The sequence below is a fragment of the Blastocystis hominis genome (genome assembly GCF_000151665.1).
Source record: "Blastocystis hominis, Singapore isolate B (sub-type 7) whole genome shotgun sequence assembly, scaffold_1".
NCBI lineage: Eukaryota > Bigyra > Opalinata > Blastocystidae > Blastocystis > Blastocystis hominis.
The window spans coordinates 735,332-752,960 of record NW_013171816.1 but is presented as its reverse complement, the minus strand read 5'-3'; the positions used below and the strand labels follow the sequence as shown (position 1 = coordinate 752,960).

Below are 17,629 nucleotides of genomic sequence, written 5' to 3'. Positions count from 1 at the left end.
GTGCCGTTTGTGTGCTCGCGCGTGGTCGACGAGGCGCAGGCGGACGATTACTCGAATCTGATGAGTCTGTTTACCGCTTCGCTCTCGACGTTCCCGACATTCCCGACATGCAAGTCTTCTTTGAAGATCGATGTGAATTTCTTGCTGCAGGCAGATAGTTTTGTTCATAGTGCGCGAAGTAAGTCGGCGGTGTCGCGTGGGAAGTCGATGAGGTGATGGACTGTAGAGTGGGATTGGAGAAGTATGCGGCGGTCTAGCTCCATTGATAGTAATATTTCTGTAGATGCTTTGCGTGTTTGTTGAATATGAAAGCTCAATGCGTTTTTGGATTACAAACCATATTATTTGATTGAAATGATTCTTTTTGCATTGATCTTTATTTCATTGTGTACAGCAAAGGATACGCTATCTGTAGAGCTACAGTTTGCTGCCTTTGAGAAAAAGTTCGGAAAAACGTATGTGGGAGAGGAAGAACGTCGCTTTCGCATGTCCGTGTTTTCCAACAATTTAAAAATAGTCGATTACTATAATTCAAAGCAAAGCTCCTTTGTGTTGGGGATTACTCCTTTCATTGATTTATCGAACGATGAATTTCGCGAGCGATTTGCCTCAAACACTGCATTTGAAAAAAAAGCTAAAAGTGTCGAATCGAGTTCATCACAGCAAACATCACAGGATTACAGCTCTCTTCCTCGTAGCATTGACTGGAGGGCAAAGAATACAGTCTCCTCTGTCAAAGACCAGAAGAACTGTGGAGCATGTTGGGCGTTTGCTGCAGTTGCCTCGATCGAAGGTGTTTACGCACAAAAAACAGGCAAAATCTTGGACTTTTCTCCTCAACAACTTGTGGACTGTGATTACAGTAGTTTAGGCTGTAGTGGAGGCTTAATGACATACGCTTACGAATATGTTATGAACAATGGCATTTCTCTGGAGTCTGACTATCCTTACAAGGCTTCACAAGGGAGTTGCAAGAAGGTTGACTTTGTAACGAGTATTATGGGTTATTACGAGGTTCCAGTAGGAAGTACGTATGAATTACTAAAGGCTACAACGAAGAATCCTGTTTCTGTAGCAATCGGAGCAGACTCTATTTTCTTTCAACTCTATACCAGCGGAATTCTTGCAGAGGAGCTTTGCGGAACCACATTAAACCACGGTGTGTTGCTGGTAGGTTATGAACTCGATACAGCAACTCCGTTTTTGATTGTGAAGAACAGTTGGGGAGCTAGTTGGGGAGAAAAAGGATATATTCGTTTGGCACTATCCGATAGTTATGCAGGAACGTGTGGAATCAATCTCATGGCTTCCTATCCATTTCTTAGTCTATAAATTGAAATTGTTGTATAATTCATCGAGACGAGAATTGTTGTTTGTTAAAACAATTGTTTCTGTTTATTAATGTTAATATTAATTTACATTTTGGAATTCTTTGTTTATGTATGTATGTATATCGATAATTTGATAAATATACATACACATATATACAAATACGCAACAAAGATGATTGTATTTCAATAATTTTCAGATTGTTAATCTAAACAAAGATACTAATGATTTGATATAATAGTATATATTTCTTGGTTTCTTTAATCATGATTATTTTAAAACATTTTTAGATCATTTTCGTTTGATTATTGTCAAACTGTTACTGAAATCGAATTAATCAACAAGAATTGGTAAATATAATCATTTGCAAGTTTCGTTAATGATAGTAGAAATATCGAAAATGAAAAGAAATCAATATTAACAAACAGTATATTGTTATAATTGATAATATTGGGTCAATAATATGGGGATATCCATATATTGGGTATCAGGTAAAAAACTATTATTATAATTTATAGTTAATTTAGAAGAAATGCCTGAAGTACCTGTTGGTATTGATTTAGGAACGACTAATTCTTGTGCTTTTTACTACAAAGAGGGAGAATTTGAATGCGTTGATTATCCAAATGGTCGTAAGCTGTTTCCTTCTTTTGTACGATATTCTAAAAGCGGTATTATTTCTGGAAGTTCCGCAAAACTGTATTTTGGAAGGGCTAGGAATGTTGTACGTAATGCGAAGCGATTAATCGGGAGATACTATAATTCGACAGAGGTACAAGGTGCTTTAAATTATTGTGGTGTTCCTGTTGTAAACAAAGGGAACAAACCTTATTTCCACATTGCGGAAACAGACGCGGATTATTCTCCTTCTGACGTGAGTGCTGAGATACTTAAAGAAATCAAAAAGACAATTGAAAATAGAAGCGGTTGTACAATTGGTGATGTTGTTATTACGATTCCTGCTAATTTCGATAACAATCAAAGACAAGCTACTCGAGATGCAATTTCTAAAGCAGGATTTAACATGAATAGAGTAAAGTTACTTAATGAACCTTCTGCTGCTGCTATTTGCTATGGACTAGGACAAGATACAACTAGTAAGAAGATTATGGTATATGATTTTGGTGGAGGAACTTTTGATGTTTCCATTTTGGACATTTCGAATGGTAATTATAAGGTACTGGTACATGATGGAGACAATTTCTTGGGAGGTTCAAATATCGATGAAATTATTCTTGAATGGTTATTAAAGACATGGGAAGAGACATATGGAGAAGAACTGATTCCTGAAGGTCTTACTCCTGAAGCGAAGAGCCAAACTCGAAGTGGATTATTATCACTTTGTGAACAAGCAAAAGAACAATTATCTAGTATGGATGAATCTGATATTGAACCTCCGATATTTATGGAGGAAGGATATGCTGTTACTCTTACTATAGATACGTTAAATGATCTTATCGATAAAGAACTTGACAAGACGATAGCAATTGTAGAACGAGCTTTGAACAAAGCTGGTTTATCGAGAGACGATATGTCTCGTGTAGTTTTGGTTGGCGGATCGACTCGTTTATTGCTTGTTCAAAAGAAACTGGCAAAGCATTTTGGTAAAGAAAAGACGACTCAATCTGTCAATCCGGATGAATGTGTAGCTAAAGGTGCTTGTATGGCTCTTGTTTACGACATTCTTCCAAAAGAAAAGACAGCGTTCAGTTTGGGCACTTCGCTCATCAACAACGAAGTGGAGTGCATCATTCCCTCAAATCACGATATTCCGTGTAGCGAATCGGTGGTTCTGACAACTGCAGTAGACAATGCTGAAACCATATATACTCAACTTTGTCAAGGGAGAAGTACATATGTAGAAGAAGTTGCACCTCTTTCGAGTTGTAATGTTCTCAAAGCCTATCGATACAGTGGATTCCCCAAAAGGCCAAAGGGCGAAATTCATTTCAATACAACTTTTTCTTATGATGGAGAAAGCAAAGTTCATGTTACTGTTAAATGCGAGGAGACTGGACAGGAGCTTTTCAATTCTGACCTTACTTGGGATTCTTAAGGTTGTGTTTTCAGCTGTTTATTGCCTGCTTGTTTGTTCAAAGATCATTTGTCATGTTGTCTATTTCCAGAGTTTTTCATTCTGTGAAACCAACACGAATTGTTTGTAACAAATTTTTGAGAGAATATGGATGGTTGTGCGTATAACTGGAAAATGGTAAACTTTAGCTTCTCACGAAATCCCGAAATCCCAACAACGAGACGTGCGTCGAAGGTCTGCACTACGCTAATTACAGCACGTAATGACGAAGAGTTGGCTCTGTACGATAAAGCCTTATCAAATGTTGTTTCTTTCAGTTCTTTGTAACATCTAAGATAATTTCATACCATCAATACCCGTTTGATATTCTTGGAGATGTATATCTGCTCTCACTTTTGCTTATAGAAGTATTTAGAATCTCACCCGGATTTTGTTATGGGAAATATTATCTGCTGCATATCTAGCCTAGTTTCTGGTTTGGGTGATTCCCAAGTGTATTTCAATCGTTTAAAGGATGCGTTTTCTGTAGAATCGAGTCGTATCATAAACTACCTTGATTACTATTAAGATTCGGACTTTACTCGCAATGAGCAGCTCTATTTCAACGTAATCAAGGCGTTAAAGTGTAATAGAGTTCGATATGCCGTGAACACACTTGAAGCAATCCTACTGAATGACCCCGTGGATATCTTAGCAATCAACACTTTGTTTTCTCTCTACCAACGACTAGGAGAAAGCAGTCAAATGGTAATTTTATCCCTCGTCCCTCTCTCTAGTTTTCTTCCATATCCCGAACCTGGTCATACTGGGGCATCGGCATCCCCTGCGACTCTTCCATCGCAGGGTACCGCGCTCTCTCTCTGATGGAAATGAATCAAATCGAGTGCCTTCCATCGTCTTATCTCATCTCTAGCGAGGCAGAAAGGGTCGGAATGCAGGCTCTCTCCGGAGAACCGGGCGACGTCCGCGCGATCCACGCTGTTTTGCACGCCATGGAGTCCAAAGTAGGAGCAGTTTCTCGCTCGAATGCAGGGACGAGCGCGCGAAGGACTCCGTTTTCTCCGCGAAACCGAAGAAGCGTGGTCTGTCGATCCCGCGGTTATGAAGAACGGATCGACTCTCGACCATCATCTTCTCTCTCACAAAGCGACGCTAAACATGCAGCTAAAGCAGTACTCCAACGCGATGGACATCGTAGACAACGCGCTGGCGCGCGAAGAGCAGTTCGTGGAGAAGGGCGTGCTGCCAGGAAACGAGGGAATGAAGCAGGATCTCCTCCGCAGCGATCACATCAACGACTATATTCAGATCTTCTACCGCATGGAGCTGCTGGGAGAAGGCATGGGCGATCGATGGAGCCGCGTTTCGCGGTTGTTGGACGCGACGGAGAAGAAGATATTGGCGCCGATGGACGTGGTGTATCGGTCGATTCTGTTCTCGATTACGGGGGAGGAGCAGAAGCTGCGCGCGCTGCTGGAGAGCCAGGAAAGCGAGGAGCGGGACGCGCTGTGGAAGGAGTTCGCTCTGCGTAGAGAATGGAGAGTCGGTTTGAGCGTAGCGGAGACGGAGATCAAGTGGAACCATGTGAATGGAGAGGATCGGATGGACGTGACGGCCGCGAATCCGTTGATTTCGCCGTGTGTGAACGCGCTGCTCGAGCTGAACAATGTAGAGAACGCAGTCGTGTGGGCATTAGGAACACTATGAAGTGGCGGCGAAGCTTCTGTTTGGATTGGTCCCGCAGTTCGACTGTCTGGGAGGCGAAGCCAGAGATCGCGAGCTCCTTCTGCAGTCGCTTTTTAAAGCGATGAGCGGTGCGGGGAAGTTCAGCGTGCTGGAGAGACTGTTGAACGACTTGTAGTGTGCGAGGCACTGTTTCGATGTAGTACCACGCAGTATCCCAAACGAGCTGACTGCTTCCGCCTGCTCTCGGAGTGTGTGCGGAAGATGGGATTGATCGGGAAGGCGGAAACACTCCAGGACTATGCCTACAATCTGGGCTACGAGCAAGGAGGCAATGGAACTAATTAACAAATACAATCTCAGCCAAGCAAGCAAGCAGATATGCAAATCACAATACAAACTCTTTTTCTATCTGTTTGTTTGTTTCAACAAACACATCGATTAAGGTCGGCACACACGCACCGTAGTGTCGCCCACACTCTCCTTAATACTCTCTTTCAGAATCGACTGCTGCTTAATACTCCTTCACCTTGGCCTCCTTGCTGAGGAAATCAGTGAACTTCTGGTAGGGGATCTGCTCAGTGCAGGTGTTGTTCCAGAAGTTAGGAGTGTAGTACGAGTAAGTGTGCTTCAAGGCAGCGAAGCAAGCCTTGATCGAGTTACCCAGAGTACGGGTGTGACCACGCGAGCTGGTGTACACATCATCAATTCCAGCCAGAGTCAGCATCTTCTTCAGGACGGGAGAAGCGACGACTCCAGTTCCACGAGGAGCAGGAATCAGACGCACACGCACAGATCCGCACTTTCCAGTGACCTTCATCGGCACAGTGTGCACGTCTCCAGCGTTGTCACCCCAGTAACCACGGCGGACGGGAATGATCGACATCTTGGCAACCAGAATGGCTCCCTTGATGGCTCCGGCGACTTCCTTAGCGCACTTCGAACCAAGACCCACATGACCGTTGCTATCACCAACGGCGACGAAAGCCTTGAAGCGGGTTCTCTGACCGGCAGTGGTCTGCTTCTGGACGGAGAACACCTGCATGACCTCCTCCTTGAGCTCAGGGAGCAGTCTGTCCACGATTTCGGGCTCCTTGATGGGAAGAGAGAACATGTAGATCTCCTCGATGGAGGTGATCATTCCGGCCTTCACCAGACGACCAATCTTGGTCACAGGCACCCATTCCTTAGACTCCTCAAGACCACGGCGAGGACGACGACCCTCGCGACCACGGCCACGGGGGCGGCGCTCTTGCTGAGCAGGAGCAGCGGGAGTGGTCTCCACGGGAGCAGCTTCAACAGGGACTTCAGTAGCAACAGGGGCTATTCTTCAGACTGCATACTCCACTTCCCTACCTTCAGACATTTTAGTTCAATCGGGCGATATAATTTTGACCAAACGAGAGGTAGACTGTTTTATTCGGCGATGGCCTAATTTAGTTAACAAAAACCAACAATAATTGAGTATCATATGTAAATTGGGACACTTTTTTATAAAGATAATAAATAGGATGTCAATTTGGTTGATCCTGCTATTATTGTTATACCAAGAATCATGTTTATAATGCAGGAAAGGTGCGTGATTATTAGTGGCATTGTTTTCTGATCATCAAGATGGAATTTATAACATATTTTTTCCGTCTAAGAGATCAAAAGTCGTGAAAGAAATCAGTATGCCAACTGTTGTGAACAGTCTGGAAGAGAGTGCAGCTTTTGAAGAAAAACCATCAGTGTTTGCGATTCCTAATTCGATTACCTATAGATACATTATCTCTGCAGCCGTGATACTTGCTTGCATTTTCTTTGCTTGCTACGCAATATGTATTTGCACTAGTTACTTTTTATTATTGTAGATCGCTTTATGCCTAATATCGATCTGAAGCAATCTCTGGCTCAAACAAGGTTGGCTGAGATAATCGGAGGAATGGTTTCTCAACTAGTCGTATACCTGAGTACTATTAAGTATCTCTTTCCTTGGTACATATACTCTCTTGTGAGCTTTTCATATCTTGAAGTAAGGGATTCGAATGTTAGTTTCTGTTAGGAGCGATTTGAAGTTATAAAGGAACTGAAATTTGATGATGAATTTGAAGAGACGATCAATCAATTATTCAATTACTTGAGTACTATAAAGGCCGTGCTTCCTTGGTACTTTTCTGCGCACTACAGTTCCTTCTTGGATAAAGAAAAGGATATGTTATTTAAGAGGTTTGAATCAACCTGGAAGGCCACGAAACCACAAAATCGTGTTAAGTTGATGTTGCAGTTTACGCATCTTTTGGGGCGATTTTCTTCGTTGGATGTATCAGTCCACGATGTCATGAAGAAGCTCATGAAAATGGGACAGAAGGAAATGGAGCAGAGAAAGTCGGGTGCATTGGACAACGATGATATAACACTAAACGTTCTTCAAAGCTCCTCGAAAATTCAATTTATAGAGAATAGCACGGAATACCAGATTACTAAATGCCTTCATAGGGAATTATCACAAGAATTGAATAATATCAAGGCTGCCATTACATCGCAACTCGAAGAAATGACCGGCATTGTGTGCACATTTGATAGAAAACTGGAGGAGAACAAGCAATCCTTGTCAGAGATCACCGAGCACACGACGGAGCTGTGTACTTGCAATCGCCAAGAGCGTATCTCTCCAGTTCTTTATTTCACATTTGTGGTGGCGTTCTTCGTTTTGTTGATAGAGGAAGTGATGATTCTTTCCACGGCGGACCAGCTGTTGGTGGATAAGATTAAGAGCCTGGGCATCTATCTATGGAGCCGGCTGCAATGGGCTAAGGATTTCTTCCCAAAGATCTCGAGTTGGGTGTTTTCTTCCTACAATCCAAAGAAAGTGATGTGGAAGTTTATGCTCGTAATGGTTCCAGTCTGCTGTGTTATCTACCTGTTACCAGCTCTGATTCGCTTTCTTTTGGGGTATGAAGTTATTGGATTCCTCCTGTTCGTCGCAACAATTTATCTGCAATACTCCATTCAAAGCTGGAGTAATATGGTGGTGTCTATATCATTTTTCATCTTATACGTCCTGGCTAAACGCATGTTAGCACAACTTAAGCATTACTTATTCTATTTGTATCTTTTTTCCTTATCGTTTATTTTATTATTCCTGTTACGTCTGTATAACCATATTGTCTATATTTTAATTAATTAGTTTGTTTTGTTAGAAAATCTATGAAACCTACCAGTATAGCAACTGCTATTGCAGCAACAAGTATCAGAAGTTGTCTTTGACAAATATATAGTTGCAACAGGCTTTTGTATCGGATTCCTATGTGCCATGGATATGCACGAGCAACGAGTATTTTTTGTGGAATGTCTTCCTTATTCTCCTTTTTAGAGAACAGCTGAAGCCACAGAGCGCATTATTCAAGATCGTGTAAACCAAGCACGGAATCAGGGAGTTGAATCTACGGAAAATCAAAAGAAGTAATGTTTGTTTTTTATCTGTTTGGAACGTTTGTGACATACATGTCTTTATTTTCTTTCCTACTTCATTTTAACAAAGCGAGTACTATGCAACGAGCATATTTCTGTAGAGATAACTTACCTCAATCAGGAGAAAAAGTAAAACCAAGCAGCAACGTCACCTTTTGTTTTGTAAGATCCTTTCTAAATACTTTTTTCAACCCAAGAATTGGAATTACGCGATAAACCATAGCATGTAGGGGATCCAAAATAGGTGTGACAATTTATGTTGGGAGAATTCAACCCCCTGGGATTCCTTTTATTTAATACGAACTCTCTTCCAGTGTTGTATTGTTTCAGTCATGCCCGTACGCTTGAATTTTGATATCCCTGCTACTTGAATTTGATTATAATCGACTTATACTCATTTTGGTGTAGATTCACTATTATCACGTTGTTGGTCGCAGACTCCCCACGGAAAACGACCCTGAGCCTGAAATTTTCAGAATGAGACTCTTTGCTCCCAACCCTGTGACTGCCAAGTCCCGTTACTGGTATTTCATGCACAGACTTCACAAGATGAAGAAGGGAACTGGAGAAATCCTTGCTGTGAACGAGGTTCGTGTTTGTGGAGCAGTTGGTGATTTTGCTAGATCTTCGAGAAGAGTGGCGAGGTGAAGAACTACGGAATCTGGCTGCGCTACAACTCTCGCTCTGGTACTCACAACATGTACAAGGAGTACCGCGACACCTCTCTGATTGGTGCTGTCAAGCAGTGCTATTCTGAGATGGCTGGTACCCACCGTGCTCGTGACCGATCGATCCAGATCATCAAGACCGCTGTGGTGGCCGATGAGGATCTGAGAAGACACCAGAACATCATGTACACTCACAAGAACGTGAAGTACGCTCTGCCTCACCGCCAGTACCGTGCCGAGTCCAAGAAGTACCGCAGCACTTTCCTTGCCACCAGACCTTCTACTTGCCGTCGTTAAGTCTATTTACACATGGGAGGAGATTCCCTGTTTGTCACAACAAACACCCGAATCCAAAGGATCACTTTCAAAGTCCTGATTCATCTTGAGCAGCTCCTGCATGCTTCGCGGCTCCCAGACGTTTGCAGGTCCCGGGATCCTCGCAAATGTGACATTGTCCTGGAAGAACACCTGGATGTTCCCAAACTTGTAGAGCGCGTTCCCGTCCATCTGCTTGTTCTCCAGCTGGGACAGCTCGATGTTGTTCTTCGCGCCCCACATCGCCAGCGCGTCGCGAATGTTCATCGTCGCGGTCTCGGTGGCGTCCTTCTGGAATTTCTAATCGTCACAAGCCCGCTCGACACGCACATCGCGGAGTTTCCGATTGGCTTCTTCGATCTTTCGATTCTGCAGCACGCGATAGTACGACACTGGCTTTCGGAACTGCGTCGAATCGATCTTGTTCGTCCCGTCCAAGAAATCGTTCACGATATCCCAGCAGCGATTGAACTGCTGCACCACGTGGCTTTCGCGCAGCAGCTCGTCCGGAAACAGGCTGCGCCAGCCTTGAATCCACATCACGATCTCCTGCAGATTCACGCCGGGCTGGTGGATCCAATCGAACAGAACGGCCAGCCATTTCGGGAAGAACTCGCCCTCCAGCACCGCGGAAAGCGTTCCCAGATCGATGCAGTCGCTCCATTCCAGAACGGATGTGAAGTAGTCGATGTGTTGCTGGTCGCTCGGATCGATTTGCAGCGCGCGGAGCCGCGAGACCAGCTTGGGAAGCGCCGTGTTCTCCAACGCGAAGAGCGATCGCCGCGCAGCGGGGCTTTCCGAATCGAAGAGAGGCTTCAGCTCGGCGAGAACGGATTTGAGCTCGCGCAGATCGGCCAGCGACTTCAAATAAGCAGACAGCGCGTTGGTGAAGTGCGGAAAGACGTCGGAATCGAAGCCTGGGAGAAGCGTCTGGAAGCGAAGCAGCGACGTGAAGAAGAAAACGGGCTGCGAAGCCGCGCGGGTCCAGCTCTGGATCTGGGAGAGAGCAAAGGAGGAAGAAAAGGGTACGGCGGAGAGAATGCGCGCTGTGACGGGCTTGATCATCTTCTCGAGCAGCACATCGGCGTCCCAAATCTGCCGCGCGGCGCTGAGGATTTGCTGGAAGTTGAGGAGATGGTCTTGATTGAGCGCGTCGAACGAAGAGGAAAGCGCGGCTTGGATGCGCGGAAGCAGCGAGGCGGTGAAGATGGAGACGACGAGAAAGCGGTTTTCGTCGTAGTATTTCTGTGTGCTCGTGTCCAGCCAATCATAATTGAATAAATGCGATTCCGCGTTTTCTTCCTCTTCCTTCATCAGAATAATCGACTGCACATCGTCCACCAATTCCACGAAACTCGCCGCGTTCTACGCTCAACACACATCCCGGTCCTCACTGCGAGCGGATTCCACGTCGCGAACGCGTGCTGAATCGCCGGCTGCAGCAGCGACGGCAAGATCTGATAGACTTTATAGCGATAATACTCCGTCGGATAGTTGATCTGGAACTTCTCCAGCAGCAGCAGCGCTTCCAGCGGCGCTTTGCGAACCGCCGCGTCTTCCTGAAGGTACGTTTGGATGTCTTGCGTCAACGACTCGAGATTGCGAATCTCCTGCGAGAGCTGCTCGGTCTGCTCTTTCATCTTCGCGACGAACTCGGTTTTCTCTTCGCGGCGTTTGTCGCGCTGCGCGCGGTTTCGATTGAAGTCCAGAATGTGGCTTTCTTCCAGCGAGGCGAGCGATTCGAGGTTGTAGACGAGCTAGATGGGAGCGAGGGAGGGAGAAGGGAAAACCTCAAAGCCAACGGCGCTGCGGTCGACTTTGGAGAGAGTGAATTCCGAGCTCATCGTTTTTTGCTTTGTTTCGCGTCCTGTGTGGTCCGTGAATACCATGGGCGATCGGGACTCGCTGGATGGACTGAGCTCTTCTTGCTCCTCCAGCAGCTGCTCGATCGTCTTGAATCTAGCTCGAATTGGAAATAGGGAAGGTACATCTTTTTCTCGCGTCTTCTGCGTGGCGTGTAGTCTCCAGAATCCGTCGCAGATAAGAAGTCTTCGCTATTCTCTTCGGCAGTTCCATTTTCGTCGGAATCCTCGTCCTCCGAGTCTTTCCACCAATTTTTCTTCTTTGTATTCTTCTTCGTCTTCCCTTCCTCCTCCTCTTCTTCTGTGACAATTCCAGCATTCTATTTACAAAGCAACGATATAGCATACTTTATTATATATTTTGGCAATCTCTTTATTTGCTTTAAGCGTTGATGCTTCTTTGAACCCGTTTGCTCCCAAACCCAAACCCTCGGGTCTTTTCTACAAAAAAAGATTATATTTCGATTTGATGAATACTTTGGTTGCAATAGGATTTGAAATACCTTGTCCATCTTTTCCTAAACGACCTTCAAAGCCCATCTTTCTCATTAATTCAACTCCGAATCCTGTAGTATACTACGAATTCAATAATTCAAGTTTTCGCTACTCGTTGCCAGGATCCTATCGATGACCGAACGGCCGCGGTCTTTTCCTTCTCTGGCTCATCCTTCTTCGTAAACTGAGAAAAATCGCTCATAGAAGGTAGGGAAAAGAAAAACCTTGAGAGATGTTTAGTGGTTGATTGATTTGAATGAATGCCTATTTTCCAAATTCATTGTCAGATATCGCAACATCTAGAATGAATAGTATCATATCGTTTGGACAGTCTGCTGAAAGCGAGCTATACTGTTCTGCCGAGTCTCTTAAAAATCCCCAACTGTCGAATTTTGTCGTGGGGGTTCATCTGTAGGAAGGGGATGCTCGAATATTCAGAAAACGGCAAGAAGATGCGTTCTGTATATGCCGTTTTAAAGAATAACTTGCTGTTTGTATACAAGGAGACAACTGTAGGGTTTTGCTTGCTGGTTTTTATTCTAGGCAAAGTCCCCAATCAACACAATTTGCATCGATGACGCAAAGTGTTACCTGGTTCAGAACCAAAATGCTCCGTTTGCTTTTGAGTTGGTTACATCTTCCGAGCGTAAATTCATGTTTGCTGGAAAATCGTAAACTCTATTTTGATATTGTTGATGGGCAGTCAGGATGATTGCAATCGCTGGATGCATTTTTTGAAGGAGAACTCCTACACCTCTCTCCGACAGCTCTGCGATGAAGCCGAAGCAGGAATGCGTTCGATGGCCACCGTGCTGGTTCCCTCCGTTTTTTTCGTACAATGATCGGTAGGCAGAGCAAAACGACGAAAAGAACCGCGGCAAACAAGAAATGATTCGCGAGTGGAACGAACGAGATCGCCAACTGGCAGTAATCCGTGTTTCCCGCATCGTCAAGTCCCTCGACAAATCGTACTTTTCCTCCTTCCCTCCTTCCATTCAAGACTGAAAATGATGGCGTTCATGCTCTGGCAGCGCTTAGCAAACCAAGACCAACTCAGCGAAGTCGGCGAGCATTTGGAATCCACTTCGCAGCAACTCGACTGTGTCTCGCAGAAGCTCGAAAGTCGCAACGCGAAGGAGGCGATCGGTCGTCTGCAGAGCACGATGCAGGCCGCTCAGAGACGCGCTCTAACGCTCGTTTTCAATCGCTGGAGCTGCGCCAGCGCGAGTCTGCATGAGAACGAGCTGGTGACCCTCGCGAAAGAGAAAGAACGCGAAGCTGCGATCGCCGATCTGCAGTCCAAACACGACCAGCGTATGAAGCCAACGCGCCGATTCATCGATAGACGTGAAGGAGCTGCGCGAGCAAGCGATGGCTGAGAAGAAGGAAATGGAGACTGCGATGGAGGGACTGAAGCAGAGACATCACGAGCTGCTGCAGCGCCGCGCTGTGCTGGCGATTCAGGAGCTTCTCTTGCATCGTCGGTTGGTCGCAGCGTCCATCGCCCTCGCGAAGTGGCACAAGAAAACGCTTTTGGAGGTGGAGGCGGAGACAAAAGCCAACGCGCTGAGCGCGCAGAAGGCGGAGCTGGACGGGAAGTTCGAAGCCATGCAGACCGATCTGACCAATCAGCTGACGGTTTCGCGAGGCGAGACGGCTTCGATGACGGAGGAACGCGATCGCCTGGCGGGCGAGCTGGAGAAGACGCAGAGCGCGTTGAGACAAACGACGGAGCAGAAAGAAGCCGTCGAAGCGGAGTTGAACGAGGCGAAGCAGAAAATGGCGGCAGACGAAGCGAAGATCGCGAAGCTGACGGAGGAGATCGCGAGCCTCACCGCCGAGCTGGAAGCGAGCAAGAAATCCGACGCGGAGGGCCGAAGCCAGCTGGCAGCTCGGTGCACAGAGCTGGAAGCGACGCAGTCGCAGCTGGAAGCGCGGAACGCGGAGCTGAAGGCGACGTCCACTTCGCTGAGCGAGACGCAGAAGCAGCTGGAAAGCACGTCGAACGACCTGGAATCGACGCGAGCGCAGTTGGAATCGACGGCGAAGGACTTGGAGGCGACGAAGAGCACGCTCGCAGACACCACGGCGGCGAAGGAAGACACAGAGAAGCGGCTGGAGGAGACGAAGCAAACGCTGGAGGCGACGCAAACGGCGAAGGCGGCGACGGAGAAGAGCTTGGAAGCGATGACGTCGAAGCAGGAGGAAACGGCTTCCGCGCTCGCGAACACGCAGAACGAATTGAAAACGCTGCAGAAATCGTCTTCGGAGGAAATCGAAGCGAAGAGCCAGTGCATCAAGCAGCTGGAATCGCAGCTCCAAAGCGTGCAGACGTCGCTGGATCAACTCACCGAAGCGTCGGCGCAGCAGATCGGCGAGCTCTCTTCAACGGTCTCCTCGCTGGAGGACAGCTTATCGAACGTGAAGAACGAATTGCTCGCAGAGCAGGGAAAGCGGAGCGAAGCCGAAGCGACGATCCAGCAGCAGTTGAAGCGGATCGCTGAGTTGGAAGAGGAGCTGCATAAGACGGAAGGAACGCTGGATCAACTGCGCGAATCGAGCCGAAAGGCGGAGGAGTCGGCGAAGGCGAAGATTAAGCAGTTGGAATCATCGGTGTCGAAGAAGAGCGACGAAATCGAGCAGCTCTCTCAGAAGCTGAAGACATCCGAAGAGACGGTCGAGGAATGGAAGAAGAAAGAGGCGGAAGCGGCGGAGCTGGCTCGAACGACGCAGGAGGCAAAGGAAGAAGCCGCCAAAGCGTACGAAACGACGATCGAAGCTGCGAATGCGAGCATGATGAGTTTGACAAACCAGCTTTCCTCGCTCCAGAACCAGTTCGATGGCTGCAGCAAGACGTTGAAAGAAACGGAAGCGAAGCTGGAGAGCACGGCGGAGCATGACAGTCAAGTCACGGCGGATTTGGAGAAGACGACGTTGAAGTTGGAGAAGACGAAGGAGGCGGCAGCGAAGCAGAAAGCGGAGGACAGCGCGCGAATCGACGCGTTGTCGACGGAAATCGATCGATTGAAGGAAGTGGAGGAGGCGAAAGTGAAGCTGGAGAAATCGTTCGGATCGCTTCAGGAGGAACACAACGCGCTGAAGCAGGCAGAAGAGAAGCTTCAGGAGTCGGTGGAGACGCTGACCGAAGAGAAAGAGCAGCTGAAGCAGGACGCTGCAGAGAAGGAAGCGGACTATTCGAAGAAGGTGGAGAGCTTGCAGCAGTCGGTGGAGGAGCTGACATCGACGCGTTCGTTGCTGATGGAACAAGTCTCCGCGTTGAACCAATCGCTGGATGAGTCGAAACGATCGTGCTCGCAAACGCAGGAGCGCGTGGAGGAACTCGAAGAAGAAGTGAAGACGGGAAAAGCTCGCTTTGAATCGGAGATGAGCCGTGCTTCTTCTTCGCTTGCAGAGCGTGAAGCGGCGATCGAGTCGCTCAAGAACGAGAAGAAGGAGATGAAGAACAGTCTGGACGAAACGGCCGCGCAGCTGAAGACCAAAGAGCGCGAACTCCGTGAAGAAAGCGAGCGAAAAGCGTCGGTCGAGCAGGAACTATCGTCCTTGAAGTCGACTCACTCGCAGCTCGAAGCGATGAAGAAGAAAGCGGAGGAGGAGGCCAAGGACGTGCAGAGCAAGATGCGAAGCACGATCGACGAGTTGAAAGCGGAGTTATCGCAGACCTCGCAGAATCTCGCTGGCAAAACGAAGGAATTGGAGCAGGTGCAGGAGTCGGAGGGATTCTACAAGAAGGAATGCGAGAACTACCGAGCAAAGTTCGCTTCCTATATGGATTCCTCGCCGGACGACATCATTCAGAGCATCAAAGCGGAAGTGGGTTCGCTGCAGCAGCAGCTGGAGGCGGAGCGAAACGTCACATCGGAGCTTCGCCATGTGGAGACGGATCTCTCTGCCGCGCTGCTACGCGAGAAGGAATTGGAGAAGAAGCTAGCGGAGGCGACGGAAGAGCACGAGAAGGAGGTTTTGAACGCGACGTCGGCGATCGCCGAATTGAACGAGAGCGTGAACTCGTTCAAGAAGGAGAAGAGCGAGCTGAGCAAGCAATGCGAAGAGCTGAACGCGCGCGTGAAGTCGCTGCAGACCACCGAGTCGGAGCTGGAGACATCGAAGAAGCACGAGAAAGAATTGGAGACGCAGATCGAGCAGTTGAAGGAAAGCGCGTTGAAATCGTCGGCAGCCGCGACAGCGCTGGAAGGCGAGCTGCGACAATCGCTCGAGACAGCGAATCAGGAATTGGCGCAGACGCAGAAGAAGCTGGAGAAATCGCAGGAGAAAGTGGCGACGCTGGAATCGGAATCGAGCTCGCTGCAGAGCAAGCTGGAAAGCAGCCAATCGAACGAAGAACTGCTTCGCAAGCAGGTGGAGTCGTTGCAGCAATCGCTGACGGGCGACAACACGAAGGCGCAGAAGCAGATCGAGTCGTTGCAGCAAACGGTTTCGCAGCAGAAGAGCGATCTGAAGACGATGAAGAAGGAAATGGACGAGTTAAAGAAACGCTCGGTCCTGGCGGACGAATTGGAGCAGACCGTCAATTCGTCGAAGCAGCAGATTGCAGAGCTCAAGAAAGAGCAGCAAGAGAGCCAGAAGCGCGAAGAGGCGCTTCAATCGAAGCTGGAAGAGAAGGAAGAATCGCTGGCGGATGTGCAGAAAAAGCTGGAATCGACGCAAAGCAAGCTGTCAGAAGTCAAGGACTCGTTGAAATCGACGGAGTCGCGATTGAGTGAAGAGCAGGCGCTGGGATCGTCGATGCGAACGCAGCTCGAATCGATGAAGAACACGCTGCAGGGCGACACAGCGAAGTCGCAGAGCATTATTGAAAGCCAAGAGAAGCAACTGGCGAGTCTGCGAGCTGAGATGGATTCGGTGAAGACAGAGCGAAGCAATCTGGAGACGAAGATCGCAGCACTGCAGAAAGATTCTACGCAACGCGTGGCCGACTTGGAGAAATCGCTCCAGCAGTCCGAGTCGAAGGTTTCGTCGCTCCAAACCGAGCTCGAATCGCTCCAAACCGCGTCGAAGGAGAAGCAGAGCGCGATGGAATCTTCGCTCACCGACGAGCAGACCAAGCGAAAAGCGCTCGAGAGCGAGTTAGCCGAGCTGCAGAAAGCCATTTCGTCTTCCTCTGCCTCGCAAGACACGCTTCAAGCGCAGCTGGCAGCTTCGCAAGCGCAGAAGCAGGAGAGCGAAGCCGCGCTATCGCAGTCTCAACAGAAGATTAGCGAGCTGAGCGACGCGCTGAAGCAGGCGAAGGCGGAGAGCGAGTCGCTCTCGACGACGGTGGCTTCACTGCAGCAGCAAGTCAATCAGCTGACCGAGCTGGTCGCGACTTCGCAGGAGACGCAGAAAGAGCAGGAAGCGAAGGGATCGAAGGAGTTGGACGACTTGAAACAGGCCAGCGAAGCTGCGATGGAGAAATTGAAGGCAGAGAGCGAAACTGCGATGGCGAACCTGAAGGCAGAGAACGAGACGGCGATGGAGAAATTGAAGGCAGAAAACGAAGCCGCCATGGCGAAGGTTATGGCAGAAAACGAGGCGATTTTGGAGAAGTTGAAGGCGGAGTACGCGAAGGAAATCGCGGAGCTGAAGAAGCAGCAAGTCTCGCAAGAGCAGCGATCGGCGGAAGCTGCAGACCGCGCCAAGCTCGTGGATACGATCACGCGACTCCACGGCGAGCTGGACGAGATGACGGCGCGCGCGAAGACGCTGGAGGAAGAGAAGGAAAGCGCGGTGAAGGCGAGCCACTCGGCGACGACGAACATGAAGGCGTACAT

The 17,629-nt window shown here is 48.0% G+C and overlaps 8 protein-coding genes; 5 read left to right on the top strand and 3 right to left on the bottom strand.

Annotated features, from left to right (window-relative positions):
• Nucleotides 1–354: 354 nt before the first annotated feature.
• Nucleotides 355–1,366, top strand: GSBLH_T00000867001 (uncharacterized protein; the record flags this gene model as incomplete). XM_013039150.1 has 1 exon in its annotated part: nucleotides 355–1,366. One exon carries the CDS (start codon nucleotides 355–357, stop codon nucleotides 1,330–1,332), a length of 978 nt encoding a protein of 325 aa, XP_012894604.1. The 3' UTR covers nucleotides 1,333–1,366.
• Nucleotides 1,367–1,861: 495 nt separating this feature from the next.
• GSBLH_T00000866001 (uncharacterized protein) lies at nucleotides 1,862–3,411 on the top strand (the record flags this gene model as incomplete). XM_013039149.1 has 1 exon in its annotated part: nucleotides 1,862–3,411. The coding sequence occupies one exon, from the start codon at nucleotides 1,862–1,864 to the stop codon at nucleotides 3,383–3,385; it is 1,524 nt and encodes a 507-aa protein (XP_012894603.1). The 3' UTR covers nucleotides 3,386–3,411.
• A 388-nt stretch (nucleotides 3,412–3,799) lies between these two features.
• On the top strand, nucleotides 3,800–5,071 carry GSBLH_T00000865001 (uncharacterized protein; the record flags this gene model as incomplete). The annotated part of the gene is made up of 5 exons (XM_013039148.1): nucleotides 3,800–3,899; nucleotides 3,933–4,111; nucleotides 4,141–4,247; nucleotides 4,278–4,368; nucleotides 4,397–5,071. The coding sequence occupies 5 exons, from the start codon at nucleotides 3,800–3,802 to the stop codon at nucleotides 5,069–5,071; spliced, it is 1,152 nt and encodes a 383-aa protein (XP_012894602.1).
• A 379-nt stretch (nucleotides 5,072–5,450) lies between these two features.
• GSBLH_T00000864001 (uncharacterized protein) lies at nucleotides 5,451–6,433 on the bottom strand. XM_013039147.1 has 2 exons: nucleotides 6,404–6,433; nucleotides 5,451–6,370 (listed from the first exon to the last, which is right to left on the bottom strand). Exons 1-2 carry the CDS (start codon nucleotides 6,411–6,413, stop codon nucleotides 5,562–5,564), a joined length of 819 nt encoding a protein of 272 aa, XP_012894601.1. The 5' UTR covers nucleotides 6,414–6,433; the 3' UTR covers nucleotides 5,451–5,561.
• A 2,379-nt stretch (nucleotides 6,434–8,812) lies between these two features.
• GSBLH_T00000863001 (Ribosomal protein L18a) lies at nucleotides 8,813–9,489 on the top strand. XM_013039146.1 has 2 exons: nucleotides 8,813–9,088; nucleotides 9,124–9,489. Exons 1-2 carry the CDS (start codon nucleotides 8,978–8,980, stop codon nucleotides 9,463–9,465), a joined length of 453 nt encoding a protein of 150 aa, XP_012894600.1. The 5' UTR covers nucleotides 8,813–8,977; the 3' UTR covers nucleotides 9,466–9,489.
• Nucleotides 9,490–9,545: 56 nt separating this feature from the next.
• Nucleotides 9,546–11,372, bottom strand: GSBLH_T00006145001 (uncharacterized protein; the record flags this gene model as incomplete). The annotated part of the gene is given in 6 exon segments (XM_013039145.1): nucleotides 9,546–9,624; nucleotides 9,653–9,783; nucleotides 9,814–10,848; nucleotides 10,864–10,948; nucleotides 10,966–11,240; nucleotides 11,286–11,372. The coding sequence occupies 6 exon segments, from the start codon at nucleotides 11,370–11,372 to the stop codon at nucleotides 9,546–9,548; spliced, it is 1,692 nt and encodes a 563-aa protein (XP_012894599.1).
• Nucleotides 11,373–11,669: 297 nt separating this feature from the next.
• On the bottom strand, nucleotides 11,670–12,042 carry GSBLH_T00006144001 (uncharacterized protein; the record flags this gene model as incomplete). Its single annotated transcript, XM_013039144.1, has 3 exons — nucleotides 11,670–11,786; nucleotides 11,823–11,921; nucleotides 11,983–12,042. 3 exons carry the CDS (start codon nucleotides 12,040–12,042, stop codon nucleotides 11,670–11,672), a joined length of 276 nt encoding a protein of 91 aa, XP_012894598.1.
• An 808-nt stretch (nucleotides 12,043–12,850) lies between these two features.
• Nucleotides 12,851–17,244, top strand: GSBLH_T00006983001 (uncharacterized protein; the record flags this gene model as incomplete). Its single annotated transcript, XM_013039143.1, has 3 exons — nucleotides 12,851–13,154; nucleotides 13,186–17,119; nucleotides 17,232–17,244. 3 exons carry the CDS (start codon nucleotides 12,851–12,853, stop codon nucleotides 17,242–17,244), a joined length of 4,251 nt encoding a protein of 1,416 aa, XP_012894597.1.
• Nucleotides 17,245–17,629: the final 385 nt, after the last annotated feature.